Genomic DNA, 25,716 nt, shown 5'->3' with positions numbered 1-25,716 from the left:
GATACAAAATCTAAATTATGACAGTCGAAATTATGAGATGAAAAATGTTCATTTTGAGATTATCTAAATTATGAGATTAAAAGTTCAAAATTATTAGATAAAATTGTCATAATATCGACATAGACAGAAATTATGAGATAAAGGTTGAAATTATGATATTTAAAAGTTTAAAAGTAAAAATACAACATGTTAAGTCAAAATTATGACAGTCATAATTATGAGAAAAAACGAATTATGCGATAAAGTCAAAATTGTGGGATAAAAAATTATAATTATTATTAGGAAATAAGAGTTAAAATAATTAGATAAAAAGACAAAATTATGACACTTTAACTGAGACAAAAAAAAATATATTTTTTGTATCATTATCATAAAATAAAATTTAAATTATGAGAAGTCCAAATGATGACATAGTAAGTCATGCGTATGAGATAAAGTCACAATTATGACATACTTTTTTGTTTGTGGTGCAAATGGGCTTCCATACATAAATGACTCTTCATTAGCTGTGTTTTTATACTTTTGGCATACAGTTTTTGAATAATTCAGAGGATGTGTGGTCACACGTACACATAGATCATTAGAGTGGATTTGAACACATCTTATCCAATCAGAATTTAGAGCACAACTATCCATAAATACATTTATTGTAAAGATAACATCAGAACTCATTATTCTGAACATCAGAATAATGTTCGTTTCCTAAAGGCAGGAGAGTGCAGTATGTATCGTCTTCCAGCAGGGGGCGAGGGTACACTGTACATTCCCATGATGCTTTTCTCATCCTGCCCAGAGACACAGCGCTGATTTAAATTGAAGGTCATCACTTACCTTAGAGAATGCAGCATCTGTGGGCATATTTACTGAAGAGAATGACTCAACGACACAGTATTTTATACTCAATCTCAGGTTTTACCTGCTTCCTGTGTCACCGAATCTTAAAAACAAAGAACAGCCTTCAGATATTGTGAGCGAGAGAAAAGCGACCCGTCTCTGTTTATGTTGATAAGAGGAAATGAGGTCGTACAGTGGATGGTATCCTCTATAGCACCTCAAAAAGGAGCGATGGGAGAAGGTGTGCAGCGTCCGGGGACACATTTAGCCTTCAGTGACAAATGGAGTTTAAAGTTTTAGAGCTGAATTGTGGTTGATGGAAAGACTTTGCCTGAGGCTTAAATGAATAGTTATTTTATTGTTGTCGTTCCAAACGCATGTGACCTTCATTTTTCTGATTTGTAGAGTCATACTATAGTTTTGTGTCACAAATGCAGTGATGTTATCATTATTTTATTTCTTTAGGTTAATTATAACAAAGCGGAAATAAAAAAAATATATATTTAAACAATTTAAATCAGCTAGTAAAAAATGAAGATTCCCCCATGATTTACTCAACTTTTTTCTTTTTTTTCTTCTTTATTTACATTTTTCTGGACTCCTTTTTAATAGTAAATTATTAATCAGTCTTTTTGGGATGTCTTAAAATCATGAAATTTCAGTCTAACATCGATTTATTAAAAGTTGAACAAAAATTTGCATGTTTAGGGCCTTATGAAATGTTTTGTTTTTTCAACTTATGTTTAGAGTTGTTACCAAATTCTGTTTAAACATGTCTAATTATTTGAATGCATTAAAGCAACTTAATTTATTCTAACTTTGCCCTTTTTTCAGTAATTCTGTTTTGTGTATTTACATGTTTCTAGTTATCAAATGAAAACATGAAACATTAATTGAATTGATCTTTTAATTAATGAAACGTTTTGGTGAAACACAATACTGTGGACTCAAAAATGTTTTGGTATTCTCATAATATATTCATTTCATATCACCTCATTTTCCAGCGATTCTCAAAAGATTCCGAGCCTGCTGTGCTCTGATTGGTCACATAGCCTAGTCTGTTCTGATTGGTCTACCGCAAACAACACGGGTCGGAAACGATACGCCTATTTCAATAATTCTGTATTTTCAACGCACTATAGAAAATATAAACATCTATTGTTTATCATAATTACAAGTTGTGATTTAGTGGAGCGGCTGCTCCAAATAAACAGGATACGGATCCATCTTTCAACAGCAAACGGTTTGATTTCCATGAGATTAGAAGAGCAGTCGTCTGTAGAATGACGTGTTTGTGGGCGGGGTCAAGTTGTTTGTGGACAACCAATGTAAAACATAGCTGGGAATTATGCAAATGTGTTACCCAGTGACATGTAGCCATCACGGAAGTGGGATTCGAATTACTAACGAAATGTTTCAGCTGTTCAAAGCCGATATTTCATTTTGGGAGATAGTAACTTTTTTTTTATCATGCACAGTTTTGCAGATCATTTACATTCACATAAAGCTACACTACACACTGCATGAAAGGCAGTGTTGGAAATGGCATCATAGGGACACTTTAAAATGAGTTAATTCACACATGGAGGTGCAGCCGACAGCCAGTTTCACACTTCCACCCAGAGCACTGGAGTCTAGCTGTCCCACAGTGCTTCATCACAGCACCTCATTCATCCTGCACTTCATTATCTGAGGCAGATGGGAACAACCGTATAAACAGCTGTAGGCACCTGACAGGATCTATATCAAATATATAAACAATATTTGTTTTCTTATACATTATTATTATTCATTTTATTATTTGCATTATTTAATGAGACTGATATGGTTTGCATTAAAATACTAAACATTTTATTGGGATTGTGCTTTTGGTTGGTTGCTTCACATGTCACTCAGACGATCTCTTTGTGTTTAAGAGGGTGGTTCATTGTCAGAATAATTGGACCAGACATTATGCTGATAGTCAAAAGCCTAGCTAAGCAAGACTAGCATTGAGTCTAGATGATGCAGCGCCCCTTGCCACTGATCTGAAAGCAGTCCTTAATGTTTGGACAGCCGCTGTCCTCCGTGCAAGACTGGCTGTGTGTTGTGTTTGTGTGGCGTGAGGTCAGCTGGGGACAGATGGTGGATGTGAAGAGGAGTTGGGGTTGTTTTGTTGGTGATGGTGAGAGAAACGGACTACATCGGGACAGATCCTTCAGTGGAGTCTGACAGGAGGCTCCTGCTTTTGTTTGGACTGTATCTGCAAAAAAAAAAAAAAAAAAAAACTTTCTTTGGACTACTTTACTATCAGTTGATGAAGTTTATTACTGTGAACCATGGATCAATACTAAATTGTTCCCATAACAGTCAGCATTTCTGTTTGGTTGCATTGAAGTGTATTCATTATGTATTTAAAAGACCATTAAATCAGCAGCGTGTAATGTTTCTGGTCTCTGGCCTACCAGTTATCATCTACTCTCACACATCTGTATGTAACTGTGCTTGTATCTCTTTTTAAAGCTATATTAAAATTAATTTAAGAAATGTAAGAAATAAATAAATTGGGGGGAAAACATTTTCAGGATATTCCAAATGAATGTATAAAAAGTAAAAAATAATTATGATAAAGATTAGCATACACTGAAGCCATTATTTTCATGGCATTCAAGCATGTTGTCCAACAATTTTGATGTGGTTGGAAATAAATTATGTAGCATGAATTTAATTATTTTCAGATATTTCTTTTTTTAACAGACTCTAATTACAACATTAAATAATTTTTGTAATATATGTTTAAATGTAAGAAAAATGTAACATGTATTATTTTTATGTTTTCAATTTAATAAATAAATAAATGGAAAAGATATTCAGAATATTCCAAATTAATAAATAATATTGTTTTCGTATATTATGAAATCATGATATTAATAAATTGTAGTTATGACATAAAAAATTCTGATAAAAATAACAAGATACAAAATAAAAATTGTGCTGTTAAAAAATTGTGATGTAGTATTCGTAATTATGATTTAAAAAAATTCAAATTATGAAATAGTAGTATAATAGTAATATTAATAGATAAAGATAGATCTGTGAATTATTTTACATTAAAATTAATACATATTTAAATAATCATTCTTAATAAATGGAAGTATTCTATAAATGTATAAATAAATAAATACAAGTATTTCTTTATTGTAAATTAAAAAAAAAGTTTCTAACGTTGTGTCCATTCAAAACAATATTGAAATTATAATGCTCAATTTATGATGTTTTTTCAATTATATAAATAGATAAATAAATCTTTCTAAATAAACGGAAATATTTTTACAATGTTATATGATATAAATGATTCTAAATAAGTAATATTATTTTACAATTTATTCTTATATTCTTATATAGATAAAACTGTTTATCTATATAAAGTAATAATGAAATTATAATGCTCAATTTGATATGCTCTTTAAAATCAATAATAAATAAATACATTAAATATTCAAAGATTATTTTAAATAAATTAAAATGTTCTTTCAGTTATTCTAAATTTATAATTACAAATGATCAAATTATTAAATTATTAATGTAATAATTGTAACAATTGTCACCAGTTCTACTGATTACTCATGCTGACAGCTGATTGGTCCATGCTATATAAACATTGTTAGATGTTAAACCACTGTGTTACATGACTGTAGTCCCATCCAGAGTAAACTCAAAGACAGAGCAAAGATAGAAAGGCATCTTTAGTTTTAAGTTTATAGATATTTGGTCATGAAACAAGAGATGTTTAAGGCTGCCATTTCCCATGATGCATTGGTATAATTTCCACTAATACGAACGTGTCTGTGTGGACGGCATCCTGCCAGCCCCGGCAGAGAACATTAGCGATGTGTTTTTGTCCACTAGCAGCCCATTTCCTCTGTATAACAAGCTCTGATCACCAAACATTAATAAACCAACTAGAGACGCCCGGTCATCCACTCACATCCTCACGGGTCGTCATGGTAACTGACATATGACTCCAGCATCAGTGTGTTTGTGCTATTTTTGAGTGCAGGAAGCATCTCTGCACGGCTGGATATGTAAATCACCCCTCCCCAGCCATAAACCACTGTACGCCTCAGTCCTCGTACCCGCTTCCCAGCAGGGCATGCTCGATTACAGGAGAGAGTGTGTGTGTGTGTGTGTGTGAGAGGGTCAGACTGAGGTCTGTCTGGGATTATTGTGTCTGGACTGTGATTTCTAACAAATTTCTCTATCTCTTCCTACGTTTTTTTTTTTTTTTGGCAGATTGCATGCGGATCTGAACACAACCTAGCTCTTGTGGGTGAGTACAGTAGACCAGTACAGTACATTTAGATACTTGAATTTTTTTTTTTTTTTTTTTTTTTTTTTTTTTTACATTTAAGCACATTTTGTACCCAACATTTCCTCATTCATTACCATTATCTATATAATACTATATTATATCTATGTACATTCTATTGACCTTGCTTGCATGCATTCTATTCTATATTAAATATATATATATCTATATATACATTTTTAAATAGTGTTTTTATTTTATCATGGTAATGCAATATTTGTTGTTGTCTTGTGTGTGTGTGTGTAAAGACCTCTAACACTAGCTTGCTCTGTTCTTTTTTATTCTATCTGTTTTCTTTTTATTTATTATATTATTTAAAAGCCCATGCTACGTGTACTGTGTTAACCTAACTGAGACTTGTTATAGCACTTATATATAATTTCTCTTTTTGTTTTTTTTGATTGCTTCCACTGTCCTCATTTGTAAGTCGCTTTGGATAAAAGCGTCTGCTAAATGAATAAATGAATGTAAATGTAAATGTTATGAATGTTTTCAGTATCTAGTCTCCATGGCAACAGCTGTGGTCTTCATGTATGTAATATCCCATAACAATCATTGGAAAGAAACCTGTCAAGGCCTCCGTCACACACACTTTGAAATGAATACTGGAAGTCAATCACTGCCGCCCATCAACGTCAATCACAGCTGAATCTCACATATTTCACCAAAAAAATATGTTTTTATTATTATTATTTTTTATCTAGCATACAATGAAGCCATTTTTTTCCATGAATTTTTTGAATAATATATTACTGTAATAAAGCTCAATGTTTTTCTTGTTTTATGTTTGTCATCATCCTTGATGAGGTTGAAAAAAAATATATACTGTATTTATGTAGCATAAATTTTATTATTTTCAAATATTTAATTTTTAATAGGCTCTAATTACAACAGTAAATCATTTTTGTAGTTAATATATATATTTTAAAATGTATGAAAAATTGAATATGTAATTTTTTATGTTTTCAAGAAAACAATTAATCACACAACCATCCATATTTCACAACATGACAGTTTTATTGCATTTAGAGCAGAAGAGATCATTTAAAAAAATTTAATTAACTAAAAATTCTAAATATGTGCTCAGCTGTATTTAAAATAATTTTTTATTTTTACCTTTTGATTTAGGGATGAAATATGACCCAGGCATTTTCATTCCATGTTTCCTGACACTGTTGCCATGGCAATAATTCTACAGTGTCTTTAGGTGTAAAGTAGCTTATTATGGGATGTGACTGCTCTGACATTGAGAGTTGAACGTCTGGATTTCAGTAATTGGACAGTTTCAGCACCTCGTCTTTAGCTTTAGGACAGATGAGTATCTGTTACTGGAGTTATTAAGCTGCCGGCTCCGTTCTGTGATCTTTACTGCTATCATAAAAGGATGATGGGAATTAGTCCTTGTGCCTTTGTGTAAGGGCATCAGAGGGAAATGAGACATCACTACAAATGCATATGAAGTTATTAATATAGAAGCTATTTCTATTCCTCTCAATCTGTAAATCTTCCTGCTTGGACTGAGAGACAGAGAGAGAGAGAGAGAAAACGGTCACATTTTCAAGTATAATATATATCAAGTTCAAGTTCATTTATTTATTTATATAGCACATTATATAAATATATATATTATAGGTGAAATACGATCCACACATTTCTATTCCCATACCTCTCCAAATCGACACTGTGACTCTCCGAGTGCATGTTTAACTTTTTCTCTCTAAATTGTGTTAAATGTGGAAGCAATCGCAATTCATTAGGTAGGACGATCACCAAGATTTGATAACCCTATTTGTGATTATTAAAGAAGTATTGGTTTCTTAGGGATCTTGAGGTTTGTCTCTTGTTGCTGTGTGTGATGCCCCCTCGAAATGACGGCACAAAATCATGATGTCTTAGGCACAACACAGCAAAAGAATAACATCCCAGCATGCCTTGGATATCACATAGCATTCTCTAATTCTCTAATAATCTTCAACAATGTATTTTTTCATTATGTCTCTTGTCTAGATTAGTATGCTGTCTATATGTTCCTGAGGTCTGTTAAGTATGTTGCCTTGGGAACTGTTTTGCTGTGCATCATTGACTGAACACCGTAGAGCTCTTTTTATTTTTATTTTTTGTGAACATCACAAAGACGGTGATTCACTAAACAAGACTTTTTTTGTCCTTTTTATGTAAACTATCCTTTTTATGCACTTTATTTTCAGTAAACAATTCAATACAATACAGATGACAAAACAATGAATCTGTAAATGATGCATGTGTTAAAGTGAACAGAACAGGCCGCTGGAGTGAATGTAAGCGACAACACCAGTTACCCTTGAGAAAGCATGCTCGCCCCTGGTTGCCATGGCGACGGGACCTGTTATGTAACCCTGTTGTCATGGCACATGCTTTCATGGGGATGCAAGCTTGACCACACCCACCAGCTGGACACGTTAGAGGTGTTCGAGTCCAAGACATCTCTGTCAGGCTGATTCAGCAGTGTGATGTGTGTACAAGCAACCTGTGTCATGCCGCCTTTTTATAAGCACAACAGTCATTTTTAATGTCCATGTGACATTTTATTTAGATTTTGTAGGTACTTTTAGTCAAAATTTCTTTTACATTTCAGTATCTTTGCTGAGAATCAAACCCATGACCCTGGTGTTGCAAACACCATTCTCCATCAGTTGAGCAAATAATCCCTAAGGAGTCTATTTGTCTTTCTGACTTTTTTACTTTTTAAACATCTTTATCAAATGTATACTTTTATATTTGATGTGTACATCATAAAATAAAACTTAATATATATATATATATATATATATATATATATATATATATATATATATATATATATATATATATATATATATGAATTTAAATACATTTTAAAGTAAAATTATAAAATAAAAATAAAATATAATTTATAAAAAAAAAACGTAATGATCAAACATATCTATATGTTCTTTAAATTAAGATGTCATTTTTTTACATTTCTTTAAAATGTATGATTTTATCATTAGTGTTTGTAAAAAAATAAAGTCTCTAACCTCTGTTGTGAATCAAGTGGTTACATTTGTCATGGAATATATTTCCCTGTCTCTCTTTAGGGGGTCGGATCTTCTCGTGGGGCTGGAATGAACACGGAATGTGCGGAGACGGTTCCCTTTTTGATGTCACACAACCTCGGCCAATACCCCATCTCAGAGACGCTAGCGCTCTTCTGATTGGCTGTGGAGCAGGACATTCAATGGCACTATGCAGTTTGAAGAGCAATGAGGATTCAGCAAGCTGAACAGGTTTGAGCGTTTGGCTCTCAGTCTGTGACAAGGACAGTTTGTTTATGTTACAGTTTTAATGAATTATTCAGAAAGACTTTAAAGGACAGATTTTCGATCAAAGTCTAAGAAATGCAAATACTACCCACGGATGCACACCTCATTGGGAAGTGCCCAAAATAAACACTGAGTCTACTTGCAGCTTCATGCAAATATTCATTACTTAAATGAGATTTATTTTAGAGGCATATTCTAAATTTTAAAACACTGGATGTTACCGTTTAGCTGATATATTGGTCATTTAGGAATAGTAGAAATAAAAATTGTCACTCTCATGTTGTTATATGGCTTTTTTTCTTCCAGGGCATTCACTGATGTATCTGGGATTGTACAATCAGTGGTGCATTTGCAACCACTTAAAAAGACTGGAATTCAATGGGAAAACATGAATTCAATAAGATGCACGTTCACTGGATGAGTTTAACAGTTCACTGCTGAAATGGCCATTCATGCTTCCTTCGCAGTGTCAGACGTCAAGGATAATTTCCTCTGACCTTTTACCTGACAGTGACAGAAAAAACTTTAAATAACCTTCACTGTAGAGCCTTCACTCAATCTCCCAGGAAACCCTGTGACGGGGAAATCATTTGAACGCAAAGTGATAATCTACTAAAGACTGGACAGGGGGCAGGTTTAAAAAAGTGATTTTTTTTAATACTATTTACAACAGGATCTGCATTTTCATGCATTTAAATAAAATAATTTTGATATAAGATACAATAAAAACAATCACTCATTTCCTGGTAAAAAAAAAAAAAATCCTTTATTTTCAAAAGTTAACAAATTTGCGACAGCTTTTTTTTATTTTTTCTGTCAAAAAATAACATGCACAATATACAGTAATTTACAGTTCACTCGTTGAGATTCGCCTGTGTTTTTTATAAAATTTAGTACTGTGTTAACATTTTATTTTATGTTTTATCATAATTTTTTGCATTTAATTAGTCAGATATGTATGTTCATGCAGCTACTACTATTTTTGTATATGCACTGCCTAAAAACTAAGGTTGAAAAATCCACAAAACACACAGAATCTGTGTTAGTGCTTTTTATTATCACTATTTTGTTTTCATTGCTTTTTTTTTATTCTTTCTTCAGAAAAAGACACAAAATTGCCTTAACAATATGTCAACTCAAACCATCAATGAAAACACCATTTGGTTTTAGATAACTATCCATACTATGCACTGCAATGTGCTGAAAAACACAAGGAGCATCTCACAAAACAGCACAAACATTTGGGATGCAACCTTTTGCTAGAAGGTTTACTGTGTCCAAAAACTATGCAGTCATAAAGGCTGTGAACCATTGGAGGTTTATAGATATATAGTTTTATTTCATACTGATGTTTGTGCTCTGATGTGGTTGGGTCTTTGAACAGTCCAGCATATTGTATGGAAGTGACCCAACATGGGTATTTCTCATGATACAACTGGCAGTGCGCTAGTTTGGTCCCAAAGAATTGGGTTTACTTCACATTTTCACAACAATGAAAAATAAATGTCGAAACTAACTTAAGACACAGTATCAGTTCTTTTCGTTTTTTTTTTCCTTCATAAACCCTGTAAGAGTTATGGTGTTGTTCTGAGCAGGATAGTCACTTGTGATGGTGTCTACGAAAACTGCAGTAATATGTGGCGTTTAAAATAGTTTGTATATTCAGACAGAAGTATCAAATGCAACCTAAGCATTTATCAAACATTTCCCTCATCAAACTCAATGATGGTGTTGCCATTTCTTCAAAAAATCTGAGTTTGGTCCCAATAATGCGCTAACAAGCCTTGGTATTTTACCTTCAAGTCAAGCACCGCATTCCAACCAGGCGCGACACATAAAATTTTCAGCGACTACATATTTTTATGCTGGATCATAGTCAATCAGAACCTATTCGATGTATATTAAACGTCCAATATAAATATTTAAAATAAGTAAAATTTTGAACCAGCGAGATTTCATTGTGGGCGGAGCCTGATTAGTTACGCCTGAGTAGTACGCGGTGCATCGCGAAAGTCACCAGCCAAACATGTGAGCTACAAAATGTATCAAACTGTCATTTGTGAGAGGAATGTAAAAGTGAACGGTGCAAACAGTGCAAAAGGCATTTTCTACATGGTACCTACAATAGTGCCAAATATGGGAAAACAATCGCTAATTTTTTTCTCCCTATTCAAACATGATCACAGAGCATGTGGAAATTTTTTTTTTTTTTTTTTTGAAATGTGACAAGTGGCTTTTGTAACATTTTTACAACATTTAAACAACCTAAAACAAACACTTCAACGAGATAAAAGAAAGGTCATGTTTTCACAACACCAGCACTCACAAGCACAATATACAACACTGACACTCACGAACGGAAAAACAACAGGCACTTCACACAAAACGACAGCACAATAAACCACGAATGAAACCGCGCTACATACGGCTGCTGAACAACTACTGCTTCTCTTAATTACTGTGCTACATCTACGCTGAATTGATTCTCAGTCACAACTCAGAGAGAAGTACTAATCTACAACAAACGCACAGCACACGCTCTAAATACGGTACTATCAGGTGGGGGATGTGGCTTTATGGTTGACACACATAGTGGTTGGTACACCATGGTTCATTACACACACTGACTCTGTTGGTTGTCTGCTTCGGTTGCCGCGCTGGGTCTCTAAAAAAACACGAAGAGAAAACAACAACAACAAACAACAAGGAAAACCATATTAATACACCAAACGAACAGCACAGAAACATTGGGGAGGGGGGCTGATGGAGAAGGCTGGCGGGATAATCGTCCCTTGAACCGTGCAAGCAAACAGGGTGATCTGTGTCAAGCAGGTGTTTACCATGCATTCTCCCATGCTGCATTCATTCAGATCCAGTGTAAGTTTACAGGTTATTGTTAATATGATTATCTCATCATGCTGTGATTGTTATTGCACGCAGTGGGACGGTGTGACATGCTTGGTTAATGACTTGTGGCATGCTACCTTGTGGTGTGTGAAACAGGGCACGATCACCGCTAGTTCTGCCTTGGCTCTGCTGTTTCAGTCCCCCTTGCTTTACCGGGAGGTCACACGCTCTCTCTTTGACCTTTTCAACCTTTCAAGATCCAAGTGTGATTGCGCATCCTTTTACCAGGATTGAATTATGAGCTAGTAACTCTGATGCATAATTGCAATTTTTTTTAATACAGACCATAAAGTCCAAAAATAGCTGCTTGGAAAAACAGCTCAGTGATAAAGATGGGGTGAAAGATCAAAGAGACATCACAATACAGGCACAGCCTATTGCCAAGCAACCGGGGGAGTCGTGTACGGATGTTCTGTCAAAGAAAACCAGAGTCTAAATACAGATTGGATACAAAATTTATTTCATGCAAGGTTCATATGTACAGTTTTGTCATTCGCATTTGTGTTTTTGTGCATAAAAGTGCATGCATTTACCTCTCCCCAAGTAATCCCAAAAGTACACCGATTTCTTTCTTATTTTAAGACTTGTTTTTCTGTCAACTGCACGATACATCTATATTGTATATTTTCGGTAGGATTTGCTACAGTGTCACGTGTTTAAAAATGTGATAAACACAAGTATGTATTCCAGATAAATCACATTTGAAACGGAATTTATGAAAAATATGGGTTTTTGTGAAAATAAAACCATATTTATATAATAGCTGGTATTGTTATTGAAATTCTGCTAGTTAAATTTGCCTGTTCTGTTTGAGAAAAAAGTTAAAGTGCATTTTTGTTCAATATTTGCATCTCCATTTGTTTGTCAAGAAGTCGAATGGTCGACTCAGTCGCTGCTACTAATAGATACAGAGTGTTTGAAAAAACACCAGAGATCGTAGTTTGGGGGAAGGCAAAAAATGTCTGCGAAAATTCAAAAAACAATTGCTACATATTTTGTATGTCATCGTAAATGATATCATACTCTGCATCAGATATATTTAAAGAAGCTTTGGATAAAAAAAAAAAAAAAAACACATTTTTCTTACATATTTTCCATGAACTTACATTGTTTTCTCAGATAGTTTCCCATGCAAGGCATGCAAATGCAGATGAGGTTTCTTCAGTCAAGTTTCTATGTTGGTGACATGTGCATTACTAGAATCATGATTGTTTAGTGTCACTTCAAACTAAATTTGTCATCATATATGAAATAGCCATTGTATCATCTTTTTTCCTTTTAAATGGTGTCCAATAGCACCTATTGAAACCCAAAGCTTAAAACACTCAGGGTTTGGGAAAAAAGAAGGAGTTATGAAGGAGAGAGAAGGGGAACAATGAAAGTGCAGAAATTTCTAAAGATACAAGAACAGAAAAGAAGAAGGATAACGAATAGGAAATGAGGATAAAGGGGAAAGAGAAAGGCAGAGGATTAGGAAAGAAAATAAGAAGGAGAGGGTAATAAGAGGAAAAGCAAGAAGAACGAAGTGGCGTTCAAATGAAGAAGACTTTAATGAGAGATGGATGGTACACAGTGTGAGCAGGTGACTCAGCGCAGCACTGCAGAGCGAGGATCTCTGATTGATTAGTTGTCCATGCTACAGGATGGATGGGATGGGAGAGTGGACCTGCTGCATGAGACAGGGTGGGCTGCAGGGCAGGGTCGACACTGAGGCCACGCCTCCAGACATGCTGCTATGGCTCCATGGCTTTTCATAACCTTCATTTGAAAAGAAAAAGGGCTTTCAGTAAAACCTCAGAGCAGCCTTCAACTCTAAACAAAGACCCTCTGCCATGGTTTGCTTCTGAACAAATATGGTTCTTGAAGTAGCTATATGGACAGATAGCTGAGGTGCGTGTACTGTATGTGGTGTGTTTGTGCAGATTAGTTTTGGTTAGTGTTGCCCTGTTATGTACTTGTTATGCTCATGATTAGCCAGTTGACAATGACTGATTGGCAAGTCAACTGCATCATCCTCCATGCGTTTTATGCTTTAAACTGTCTACTGCATGCATGGGGTGCTTTTACAGTGCTGTACAGCACAACACAGGTTCAGAGAGACGTCAAAGAACTCAGCCACACACATCAGCCCAACAAGAAACAACCGTACATGTTTACCCTGTTTACTGGATCTGTAGCTCTTTAGCTACCAGATGATGCTAGTTCTGTTGAATATGGGGCTAACAAGTAACAGAAGTATTTTACTTATATCTAATGCTTTGTCTAACACTTCACTATCCTAAAGTGTTGCTTGAGGTGTTATCTTTATTGCAAACAGTAAGGAAAGAGTTTGATTCCCTAGCCTACTCGTATCTTGACTATCTTTTTGAAAAGACCAGAATTGTTGCTTGTGTTATGCATGCTGGTAGAAGTGTCCCTAGAAAACTACTCAACCAGCTTAAACAAGCAAGTCTTCTTTGGTCATCCAGCATCACTAGGAAGACCATGCTTGGCCCATCAGGTGGACCAGCATCTAATGAGCCTGGATAAGCATGGGTATTCATGCTAGCAAGCTTGTGTTTTCAGAAGGGTATCATGGCTAATGGCACCTGCATGTTTGCTTTTAATGTTCAACTGAGCGCTTCTGTCTGGCTGAGTTCTTGTCATGTGACCACATGCCCCATATCCCATGCTGCATCTCTTGTGAGATTCACTAACACCAGGACTGCCCACCATTGTGAATCTGCATGCAAAAAAGCATACTGCTAGGCATTAACCTGGAGCTTGTTTATTTCATTTACTTTATAAAACCATTGTTTTTTTTTTTTTTGTTTTTTTTTTTCATAAACATTAATTTACTTTTTCATTAAAAATTGGACCCTTACATAATGGTCCACTGAATCTGCCTGAAATGCATACTGTTAAGCGTACTGCGTTCGCATGAATACATTTGGAAAAAACTGCCACTGAGTGTTCTTCTCATAGATCTTGTAAATAGACTGAGCTATAAACGAAAAGAGGCCAGTTGACGGCTCAATTGGATTTGTCATTTCTATTGCAGCTTTTCCTTTCAACCTTGGAGTAACGGCAGACCTGAGGAGCTATCAGACTGCAAGAAAGAAGGCTGACTGACAGTCGGTCTTTTTGCACCGAAAGAGCATCTTTGATTGACAGTTGCTCCATTTTCAGACACAGCACTGGCAGTGCTCTGATGGCTAGCAGTGATTGGCTGGTTACGTACCCTTCCTGACCCTCCCCGCCGTGTGATTGGCTCGTTCTCCTCCAGACGTGAGCAGGAAGCAGGGTCTCTCGCGGTCCACAGGGCTGAAGACTTCCTCGGGTGACACCGTCTGGTCGATGTGAGGACAATCCTCATTGGCCAGGGCAGCTTTTGACGCCTCCCCGTTCACTTTAAAATCTCCAGTCACAGGCAAAAAGAGATGACATATTACAGATTGATGCAAGGTGACATGCCGGATTTATTTCAGGCTATCAATGCTGTGATACATCCTGAAAGCCAAACCGCACTTTCTGCAAGAAAGATAGAAGCTTTTTCCAACAATGCATGATTGTACACCAAGCCAAATTCAATAAATACTAATAATAATTTCAAACACTGAAAAACATCATGGATACTCAACTCTGCTCCTGGAGATCCACTGTCCTCCAACCAGCTAACCTTTTGATTACTTAAACATTAAAGGTAGGTTTGTTGAAGTTGGGTTGGACCTGAACTCTGTGAAACACTGGGTCTCCAGGAACAAGAACAAATAACCCTAGCCTATGTAGGAAATTCAGTGTGTATTGTCAATTATATTGCATTTCTTCATTAGGCTGTTTCCCAAATGAAAACACAACAATTTGGAAGGTTAAACTAGACAACTAGACTCTCTGAAAATGTGAAAATCCAAAAAAAATTTTTACTTTTGGTCACACAACTTAAAGTCAGTTTTATAAACCCATTACCCCTACATCGTTAATACATACCATGCCCTTTTAAATCAAAATATTCTCAATTTCTCTGACATAGTATAAACTGTGTGTAGTTACCCTTAATTGCTAGGTTGGACTATCTTTAATTTAGATGCCTGTGGAAGCTTAAAGTAGTAGTAAGCTTCCATTAGAGCCAAACCACTGAGATAAATAGAAAGATTTCACTGAAACTATTAGCACTTTAAAAGTTTCCTGTGTAAAATTAAACCTGCCAGTAGATTCATAATTCAGATGCAGCCAACTCAGGTTCAGTTGATTCTAGACAAACATCCAAAGCTCAGCAGATCAACATGCTAAGCTAACAAATCAGCCAAATGATGAAAAATCTCATGATCTTTTCAAATAAAAGTTGTTTATGTGAATATACTATCGTTTTAGAACCAAAAGACTGTCCCCTTGTCCAAAAAGTAAATCTATTGAAACACTGTTTTAAATATTACTCATCAGTGTGCATTAAACTGACTCATCCAACTGCGGTAAGGTAATAAGGACATACTAAAGAGATTGTTTCTAAGTCTTAAAGGTATAGAAGCAAAAAATGAGCTGCTTTCTTATACGGTCAGAAAGACGGTAAAAAAAAAAATTTGTGAACCTTTGAGAAAACAATTTTATGATATGACTCCTTTAAGGTTAACATTCCAGTCACACTGAGATAAATTTATAGATTCTAAAATATTGGCTCCTACCTTGGTATCTCATCTCGGAAACCTCTTCCTGTGCCAGGGGGCATGTGTCACTGTGTGTGCTGGGTCGCGGGGAGTTAATAGCTGACTTGCAGTAATTGGGAGACCCCAGTTGAGGTGCTCGTGGGATATGCTTATTTTTTTTCTTTGGTAGTTTTTGTTTCGCCATGGCTAGGGAGTAGTACATGCCAAAGTTGTTCACGATTACAGGTACAGGCATGGCAATCGTCAGCACACCTGCCAGTGCACACAGTGCACCCACCAGCATGCCAGACGTCGTCTGAGGGTACATATCACCATAGCCGAGGGTTGTCATTGTTACTACAGCCCACCAGAAGCCAATGGGGATGTTCTTGAAGTGTGTGTCATTACTGGCGTCAGGATCGTTGAGGTTTCTTCCAAAACGTTCGGCATAGTAGATCATAGTGGCAAAGATTAAGACTCCGAGTGCAAGGAAAATGATTAGAAGGATAAATTCATTAGTACTGGCACGGAGCGTGTGCCCTAGTACCCGCAAACCCACAAAGTGTCGCGTTAACTTGAAGATACGGAGAATCCGAACGAATCGCACCACACGGAGGAAACCCAACACGTCTTTTGCAGCTTTGGATGAGAGTCCACTCAGACCTACCTCCAGGTAGAAGGGGAGGATGGCCACAAAGTCAATGATGTTGAGGGTATTTCTGACAAATTTTAATTTGTTTGGACAGGTAGTCACTCGGATCAGAAACTCAAAAGTGAACCACACGACACAAACACCCTCAACGTAGGTTAACTGCACCATGGTCTCCGTCTCAGAAATAACACGCTCCCGTGTTTCATTGCCAACCTTGTAAGTCTCTGTGTGGTTGATGATGGGATTAAAGGCCTCATGAGTCTCCAAACAGAATGTGGTAATGGAAACCAAAATGAAGAACAAAGATGCAAATGCTATCCACTGTGGAAAAAAAAGAGAGAGACGTTATGTAAGACCTTAATGAAATAGTCATCCAAAAAATATAATTCTTTAAATATTTATTCACCCTAATGTCTTCCAAACTTGTTTAATGTTCTTTCTTCTGTGGAGCACAACGGGGAAATTTTTGGAGGATACCTCTGGTCTAAACTGATAGCTTTCGTATGACTTCAGAAGACTTGATACTTCAGTACTTTTATGGTGTTTTTAAATCGTACATTCCCTATTCATTGTAACTGCCACAAGCAATTCTTCAAAATCCTGCTTTTGTGTTGTCCAGGAACAACATGACAGAATTCCTTGCAAAACAGCTGTAACACACAGTTCAGCTATGAATAGTTTTTCAGAGCAGAAAAAGAAATTCCAATTACAAGCTCATGAAAACACTTATAATTGCTCATAAACGCTCATTTCAGCAGATTTCAGAGTAAGTACACTTGAATAACGTCACCCTCTGAAAAGTGCCACGTCAACGAACGGGGGGCTTTACAGAAGTACAGTAGCTGCTGAAACTCAATGTCACTGTACACTCTCAAGGACAGCATAGAATTAGAGTAAGACACCAATATAACTGCCCTCCACCACTTTGGGATAAATTTAAACATAGTTCCCTTCATCAGGGACTCGTGGTCAGCCTCTGGCAAGGTTATCACATGCAGATTTGGTGAGATGCTCCCTCAAGTGTTTTGAAAAAGATGGAGGAGGCTTGCACCACTTACACTACAGCTTACTGTAAGATAGAACGACAAGCATAGACAGATGGAACTGGATTTCAGTAGGGGAGCCCCACCACAGGATGATGTAATACTGGCTAGTGTTGGATTTACATAAGTGAAAGTTGGTGTTTTCCCTACTATGGGATCTTATTGCAACTGAGAAAAGTTCCATCCATTATATATGAATTGATTATTCAGCTGAAATAAAATATTAAGTTAAGGCTGTGAATCTTAATGACAAATCATCCATCAGCAGATTCTGCACATATATAATAGGTGTGGGGAAATGCATTCAACCTTGAAAAAATGAAAATTCAATGCATTTTTGGAATTTAATAATCCTAATATTTTTCCATTTTCTGAATGAAATGTGTTGGTTGATCCGTGCTTGCCTGTTTAGAAGTTGCCACTACAATACTAGGGTTTTCTGGGCAGCTGCTTATCAAGTTTTGGTTGCTCCATTTAATGAAGGTATATGGGATTTTCTCACCTACTGTATTTTATCGTCCACCGGGCAAAAATAGTGAGTCAGATCACTTAGAAGAGTAAAAGCGCCCCTCTTCTTAACAGTCCACATGATTTGATGTATCATACTCGAGTCACAAGCCAAAGTTTAATGCTTGGAACTTCATTATCCATCGCTAAACTCCGAATATAAACAATGCATTTTCAAACAACACTACCAAATATGCTCATTTCTAAACAAAACGTACAGTTTTTGACCTATTTTCAATGATAAAAATCTACAATTCCACAATTAGCACTCTTGTAAACGATTAATTCAAACGTTTACAGACAACTCAAGCCGCCGACTCACGACCAAATGTCATTGTATCATAAATGAACTATAACAAATTATTTTCATTCACACAACTATATGCATTTACAATATGTAAACTAGTTTCAAATAACAATGTTTTTACTGTCCATATACCATGTTTTCATGATGTTTCAAAGCATTAATAGACCTTCTCTGCCCTGATCTGCCTCTGGTTCTGACGGCTAGCAACACCTCTCAGTTCTGCGGTTCCTTCTTTCACATAAATTCTTCTTCCACCGACGGATTATATCTGGGTCAGCCAGTGCTTAGTCTAACAGACACTATTCCCTAGATGTGCCTCGTTTCCTGTGTTTGTGGGGAGGAGAAACATTTTGTCTGAAGAAGCCTACGAGCACAGACACACAAAAATGCACATAAATAACGGCTTTTCACCACTTATTAAGATAACTTGAACCTGTAGAAAAATCTGTTGAGTTGTGCAATTGAAGGAACTCTATTTGGCAGCAAAAAGCATCTGAAAGTTCAAAAGAATCCATGTATTAAAATAAGTATTAAAATTAAAATATGCAAGAGAGATTTAAATTGCAAATATTTGAATTTCCTCATGTAGATGTTGTTAACAGGGCCCGATTTGTTTTTAGAAGGCTCTTACAAGTGTAAAATAGAAAAACATTTCAGTTTTACATTGCTGACATCATTTCCTACAGCTCCAGAGTAATTATGCTCTGATTCATTCAAAGACGGAAGTGGGATACTTGATATCCTAATGATCCTCGGAAGATGACGTACAGCATAAGGAATGAATTAACATGGCAATACTACACTTCTCAACAAAGATGTCTTATTACAACCAAAAATCAAAGGATAAACAATACTACTATGCTAGGATTCTTTCTACAGATTATCAACAAAAATAATCGTTTTTGTGTTTCACAAACCTGTCTATGCAAACACTGCCTTTGTTTGCTCAAGAGTGAATGGTTATCTTTTTATAGATGCGTGCCATTGTACCTGGAACTTGCTGTTTTTTACATGTGCTTTCCAATTTTGTATCAAATATGCATTGGGCGGTAAGTGAATGGACTGGGGCGCGGAAAAAAAGTAGGATTACATCATCACCACTGCTTTTTTTCTCCCTGACAGAAGCTAGCGGCCCATTCGTTATGTGTAATTCATTCAAAATAACTGTAATTGTAAAAGCATTAAACTGCTGAATCACTTTTGCTCTCCTCAAACTGAGGGCGAAAGCACATTCACATGACATTGCAAATCCCAGAGGCCAAAAGTGTGATCCACGAGAACGTTTTATCCTCCCTCTCCCATTGATCCTCTTGATCTCAGGGGACACAACATGATCCGTTTCTCCCCCTCTGCCTTCCCATCACACACTGATGACTTGAAACGACAATCCATTCCTTGTCTTTATTTATCTTAAGCGTCATCATTAGCAGCCATTTAGTCGGAGTTAAAGAGCCCATTTACATTTTTCAGCCCTTGAAAGAAACATGAAAGCTGCAGTGCTGGGAATGTGTAAACTCAGTTAAAGTGCTGGTAACTGTATTAGTTGGTGGGCGACCCAGCGCTGATTCATTCTGCATGCAAGTGTGTGTTTGTTTAAGAACTGATGTGATGCTGATGCTGCTGAGATATGAGATGTTCTCATTAAACACACTCAGATTTAATGAATGTGAGGATTGCTGTGAGGATGAGTTTGGACAAGTCTACAGTACATGCATGCAGACATAGACCTTGTCTGTTCACTTCCTGTTTGCATATATTTATGACAGTGCAGTTGGCTTTTATATTCTGGGTTCTGAACAGGGTTTTAGAATAGGCCTGACCTATTTACACCAAAAAAGAGCATCTACTTTTACTGCATAACAGACAACACGACCAAAAACTAGCTCATGGTTCCCCTTAAAAGAATAATTCTGGTTGGTTTTTGCTTAAATCTCAGAAAGTTATGTCCAGGCCACATTTTACACCAAACAAATAAATATATTTATCTAAATAAAAAATGAATTATAAAAGAAAATTACATTTATTTATTTTTTTCATTCCAAAGAAATACTGTAATAAAATAGTTTCCTTTATTTTAATCAACATAAAGCATCATAACAATTACTAACACAGTGTATAAATGCCTTCCTATTTAATCCACATATTTAATATAATTCATTTTATGTAATTAATTATATCTAATTTTAAGAACTAAATTACATCAATATAAATGGGTAGATTAACTATAATAAAATTAAATAAATATATATATATATATATATATGTGTGTGTGTATGTGTGTGTGTGTTTGTGTAAAGAAGTTCATGTTAATGTAAAAGAAAATGTTTAATGTGTAATGTAAATTAATAGTAATAATTGTAATGTAATGGTTAAGGCTTAATGGTAGACTTAATTGTTTTAAATATATAATTTCTTATTTCTCATTTTTGATTTTGGGGTCAAATATGATCTGGACATGTTCTTGACCAGTTTTGTAACATTCACACCCTCACAGGCATTACTGTAGGAGAATGACAGGACACATTATCAACCACAGAGTGGCATCTGTTGTCTGTAATGCAAAGTACAAACTAGCAAACATCATAAAACCACAGGACACCCCACTCAAAATGATCCTATTTCCTGTTATATTTTCCAAGTTTGCAGCTTTTAGCTCATGCAGCATCTATCAATCTGTTTTAGTGCATAGAAACACAGAAAACCAATTAAAATTGCTAAATGTATTCAAATCTCCAAAAGAAGAGTTAACCACGTTAGAATATAGTTTCTTCAATTTTTAGAAATATATGCATTTATTTAATTTAAAACATTGACAGATACTTAAGCATTCTTGCCCTTGATTCTAAGTTTTTTTTTTATCTATACAAAATGCATTCCCTCCCAAGCTTTTGAGCTTTTAGTTTAGCTAGAGATAAAGAAAGATGTCGTCTGTGATTACAGCTGGCAACTGAGTTGTCAAGTTCTAATGTAATTAAGATTCTAATTCCTTCCTTATGGAGGCGACCTAAAAATAACTCAAAACAATTGAATTGACTTGACTCAGAAAATCTAGTGTAGAAACGACACATACAATACAGTGCAGGTTGTACGCACCACCTCTGGCACCACATGGAGTCTAGCCATGACTTCAACATCCCAGTTCATTCATCTGAAAATTGCATATTTTTTCCAACCGCTTCAACTTGAGAAGCAGAGAGGTGCTGCATTTAGAAAACGTGGTAAAAATAACCCAGCACCTTTGACAGAACTGCATATTTGATGCAGAAACCCAACTTTCCCATCACGCATCAGCAATTACTCAGACTATGTAAAAAAACGAATCATGCAGATTATCTAAGTCACAAATCCACAAATGTCCATAAGTGGACTGCTTGTTTTGCTATCAGGCAGCATGGTTCATGTTTCTTTGTGGAGCTGCCAGGAGCCGGGACACTTTTCCTTGACTCCAGCAGCTCTCTGCTACGGCAGACAGTGTCGGACAGCCTGGTTCCTGGCAGAGCAGCCCACAGCCAAATGAATAATACATTTCCTTCTAGAAAACCAGTCTCACCTACACTTTTACTTGTTTAGACACGTCATCTGCATTCAAAACCTACATGAAACTCTTTCTACATTGTACATCGGCGGCCAAAATGTTTCCGTTTTTTTAAAGACCTCTCTTAGGGTCACCAAGGCTGTGTTTATTTAAAAAAATAAATAAACTTAACAATGGTAAAATTGTAAAATATTATTGCATATTAAATTAACTGTTTTCTATTAGAATATATATTTAAAATGTAATTTGTTCACGTGAGAGAGTAAGGCTTATCATCAGGCAGTCTTCAAATGCTCAAGAAACATTTATTATTTTTATCAATGCTGAAAAATTAATGTTTTGAAAACAGCTTAATGTTTAATGGGAACTGTGATGTACAACAATTCAGAAATTTGGGGTATAGATAGGTATGAGAAAAGAAAAGAAAAGAAAATATACTTTTATTCAGGATTCAATCAATCAGAAATGACAGCAAAGACGTTTATAATGTTATGTGTAAAATAAGGTAATTTCTAATAAATGCAGTTCAGTGATGTTTCTATTCATCACAGAATCCTGAAAAACACATGATTTCCACAAAATTTTATTGATAATAATAAGAATAATAACCATTATTAATAACTCGGTACCAATAACAAATGAGCAGCAAATCAGCATATTAAAATGATTTCTAAAGGATCATGTGACACTGAAGACTGAAGTAATGCTGCTGAAATATCAGGTGTTCCATCACAAGAATAAATTACATTTTTAAATACATTCAAATAGAAAACAGTTGTTTGAAATTATAATTATATTTCACAATATTACTGTAGGTTTGATCACAGAAATGCAGCCTTGGTCAGCATAATAGAGTTCCTTCAAAAACATTTAAAATCCTAATTATTCAAAACTTTTGTCCACCATTGTATATCTAAGTTTCTTCTACAATCTGCTCTCTTAGATTTTGGAGGACATCCATCTCCTGCTTTGTCAGTGCCAAAGCGGTGGGCTAGAGTCAATAGAGCTGACCTGTTTTAACCTGGCTGCCAAAACTCATGAAATACTGGGATGGCGTTCATCTCCGATTAAGAGCTTATAGGGTTCCTGCTGAGAGGAATGATGGGACAGCAGTGAGGGCAAAGAGCTGACATTTGAAATGAGCTAATGAAATGCCCATAAAATCTCAGGAGGGTTGTGTCTTTTAAAGTACAAGTGCCCTTAAATACTTTATGCAAGTGCATCTTTAGTGTTTGCGTGCATTGAGGTTGTGTGTATGTGTATCTGTTTGTGTGCTTGTCTCTAGGGGTGAGGTGTCTACTTGTCACATATCAAAACAGCCAAGATCCAGTCAGTGGCAGCGTGCTCCTGAACAAAACATGAACTGTATGGACAAGCAAGGATGTGAGCAGTCTTTATTTTCAGCCCCTAGTCAGTCAGCAAATTGCAGTCGCTTGATCATCAGGCAGAGGAGATGAAAAAACTAATGTGCACTGTGATAAAGACTTGAGTTATTTTATACCATAAAATTATGGCAATGCATGACATTTTTATGGCTCCATTTCATGCCTTCTTTAATTGCACTGAAGAGAAGGTGGGTATTATTTCAAGGTCACCCAGAGTTGTGGCATGAGATGTAGTCACTAAGACTCTCTGTATCTCTCCAAATGTCTACTATTGGGTCATTACACCAAATAAATGAAATAAAATAAAAAATTATATGAGTAAACAATGACTTACAATAGGCATTTTTCTTTCCACAACAATAATAATAATAATAATAATTTATTTTAAAAATTAATACATTTTCCTTTTCATTTCTCTATGAAGATTTGTTTTTATCCTATTCCAATTAATAAATTAACATATTTCACATATTTACTAATTTCAAAATAGAGTTTATATTACATATATAGTATTTTGCATTTATTCTATGTAAATATTTTCAAATTTTAGCATTTGTGTGTGTGTATAAAATCATTAAATTCTATTTCTAGAAATTGCATTATTATTACCTAAATTATCAAAAGGCATTTTCTATTGTATATTCAACTATATAATAAGGTTATTACATTTAGCTTCACTAAGTCATTTTTCTTTGACATGATGTTTAAAATCTTACAAATATTTACTTAAATTTACTTAAAAATTTTACAAAAATTTTACAAAAATAATCTCTTCAAAATGGAAAGGCACACTTTTATGGAAAGACCCAGATGACATGGTTGTATTTATCACTGATCTCTCAAATGATAAATCAACCAGTCACCGATGGGCTTATTAGGATCATTTGACAATATTTGGTCTGAAAACTGCATTGGACTATACCTAAGCTGGTCTGCTGGTCTGTAAGCTGGTTATAAAGAGGTTTGGGATATTTTTTCACGCTGGATTCCAAGCAGACCATAGCTTTTTCAGAAAACAGATAACAGCATTTCTCAATGAACTCACCCGTGCGTATTTTGAGGAATACGGGTCCTCAAAGAGTGCCCACGTCTTCTTCTGCCATCTGCTCCAGCGCCCGGACCTGTTATCTGGCGAGTCGCCTTGCGCCAGTCTCCGGGTCATCTCAACACCCTCATCCCCCTCGGCCGCCTCAGCCACCCCCTCAGGCTCCGGGTCTTCATGCCCGAGTTCAAGAGCAACCCCGGCGAAACTGTCCAAAGCCTCCTCCGCCTCTCGATGCTGCCGGTAGGTCATCCAACAACATGGTTCCACGTCCGTCTCGTCGATCCCCCAAAACGCCAGCTCCTCCTCATACAAAGGTCCGCACACGTCCGCCGGGCAATGCAGCTTGCCCGTGCGGTAATAGTTAAGAATGTGGGCGAAAACGCCCGGGTGACGATCGAAGAAAAACTCCCCGATATTCGCATCATAATCGAAGTTATTAGGCGCGTCGGGCTCCGCCAGCCAGGAGAGTCGAGTGCCGGGAAGGGTGCGCAGGGTGCTGCGGTAGGTCTGGTGCTTGATTCCTCCGACGTTGATCACGATGCGATCCTTGTCGTCCCCTTGGCCCATCGCGTACCTCTCTAGTCATATCTCCAACCCATGGACCGTCATCATAACGCTGGGACCCATGTTCAAAAAACTCAAATGTGTTTTCGATCGTGCCAGGTGCGTCTCAAAGTGTCCATGCCAACAATAGATATCCAAAACCCTTCACACACTTGAATGGCTTCTAAGGACAGATGCGAACGCGTTTTCCCTCCAATAACCCAATATCATAACCCCCAGGCTCAGGTTTGAAGGAGTCAGGAGTGTTTTTACGGTGTCATTGGGCGCAAGGTGGTGCTGAACGGACAGCGCCAGTCATCCGTCGAGCCTTCATAACTCCAGTGTCCCCTTTGTGCTACAGCTTCCTTTGGAAAAAAAAGGAGAAACGAACAGATAAAACAGCAGCAGATCTTGCCTCCAGTTCTAATGACCTTCAAAAAGGTTAGGCACAATCGATGGTGCTTTGAATAGCCCGAAGTCCCATTGAAGCGGATCGCTTGTGATGACGGTCTGAAGAAACAGGCGTCGCAGCAACAAGGGAGGGTCTTTCATTCACAATACCAGAGCTCAATCTAAAATGTGTTTCTACGGGTAAACAAAAACGCAACCTGTTCTCGGGGTGGAAGACACAATACATGGCAAGCTGTTTTAGCATGTAGTCCTTAAAACGA

The 25,716-nt window shown here is 36.2% G+C and overlaps 2 protein-coding genes across 5 annotated transcripts in view; one reads left to right on the top strand and one right to left on the bottom strand.

Moving 5' to 3' along the window:
• The window catches only part of sergef (secretion regulating guanine nucleotide exchange factor), a 17,712-nt gene extending 3,042 nt beyond the window's left edge, over window positions 1-14,670 (top strand). Inside the window, exons 10-12 of one of the 3 annotated variants that reach the window (XM_052544264.1) lie at window positions 5,107-5,143; window positions 8,278-8,466; window positions 8,809-10,032. In XM_052544264.1, coding sequence (XP_052400224.1) covers window positions 5,107-5,143; window positions 8,278-8,462 — 222 coding nt within the window. In that variant the 3' untranslated portion in view covers window positions 8,463-8,466; window positions 8,809-10,032. Of the gene's footprint in view, window positions 1-5,106; window positions 5,144-8,277; window positions 8,781-8,808; window positions 10,033-14,449 lie in introns of those variants that run through there. The other 2 variants (XM_052544265.1, XM_052544263.1) reach the window with 2 other exon arrangements.
• Window positions 9,541-25,716, bottom strand: LOC127947261 (potassium voltage-gated channel subfamily C member 1-like). 2 transcript variants are annotated; one of them, XM_052544259.1, is made up of 4 exons: window positions 24,503-25,716; window positions 16,068-17,001; window positions 14,630-14,806; window positions 9,541-13,167 (listed from the first exon to the last, which is right to left on the bottom strand). In XM_052544259.1, exons 1-4 carry the CDS (start codon window positions 25,067-25,069, stop codon window positions 13,046-13,048), a joined length of 1,800 nt encoding a protein of 599 aa, XP_052400219.1. In that variant the 5' UTR covers window positions 25,070-25,716; the 3' UTR covers window positions 9,541-13,045. The 2 variants fall into 2 exon arrangements, with proteins under 2 accessions (XP_052400219.1, XP_052400220.1); XM_052544260.1 differs by having other exon boundaries at window positions 9,541-11,167; window positions 24,503-25,715.

Source organism: Carassius gibelio, chromosome A25 (assembly GCF_023724105.1).
Source record: "Carassius gibelio isolate Cgi1373 ecotype wild population from Czech Republic chromosome A25, carGib1.2-hapl.c, whole genome shotgun sequence".
Classification (NCBI taxonomy): domain Eukaryota; kingdom Metazoa; phylum Chordata; class Actinopteri; order Cypriniformes; family Cyprinidae; genus Carassius; species Carassius gibelio.
Note: the sequence above shows the minus strand (reverse complement) of the source record. Positions and strands in the feature narration are given on the sequence as shown.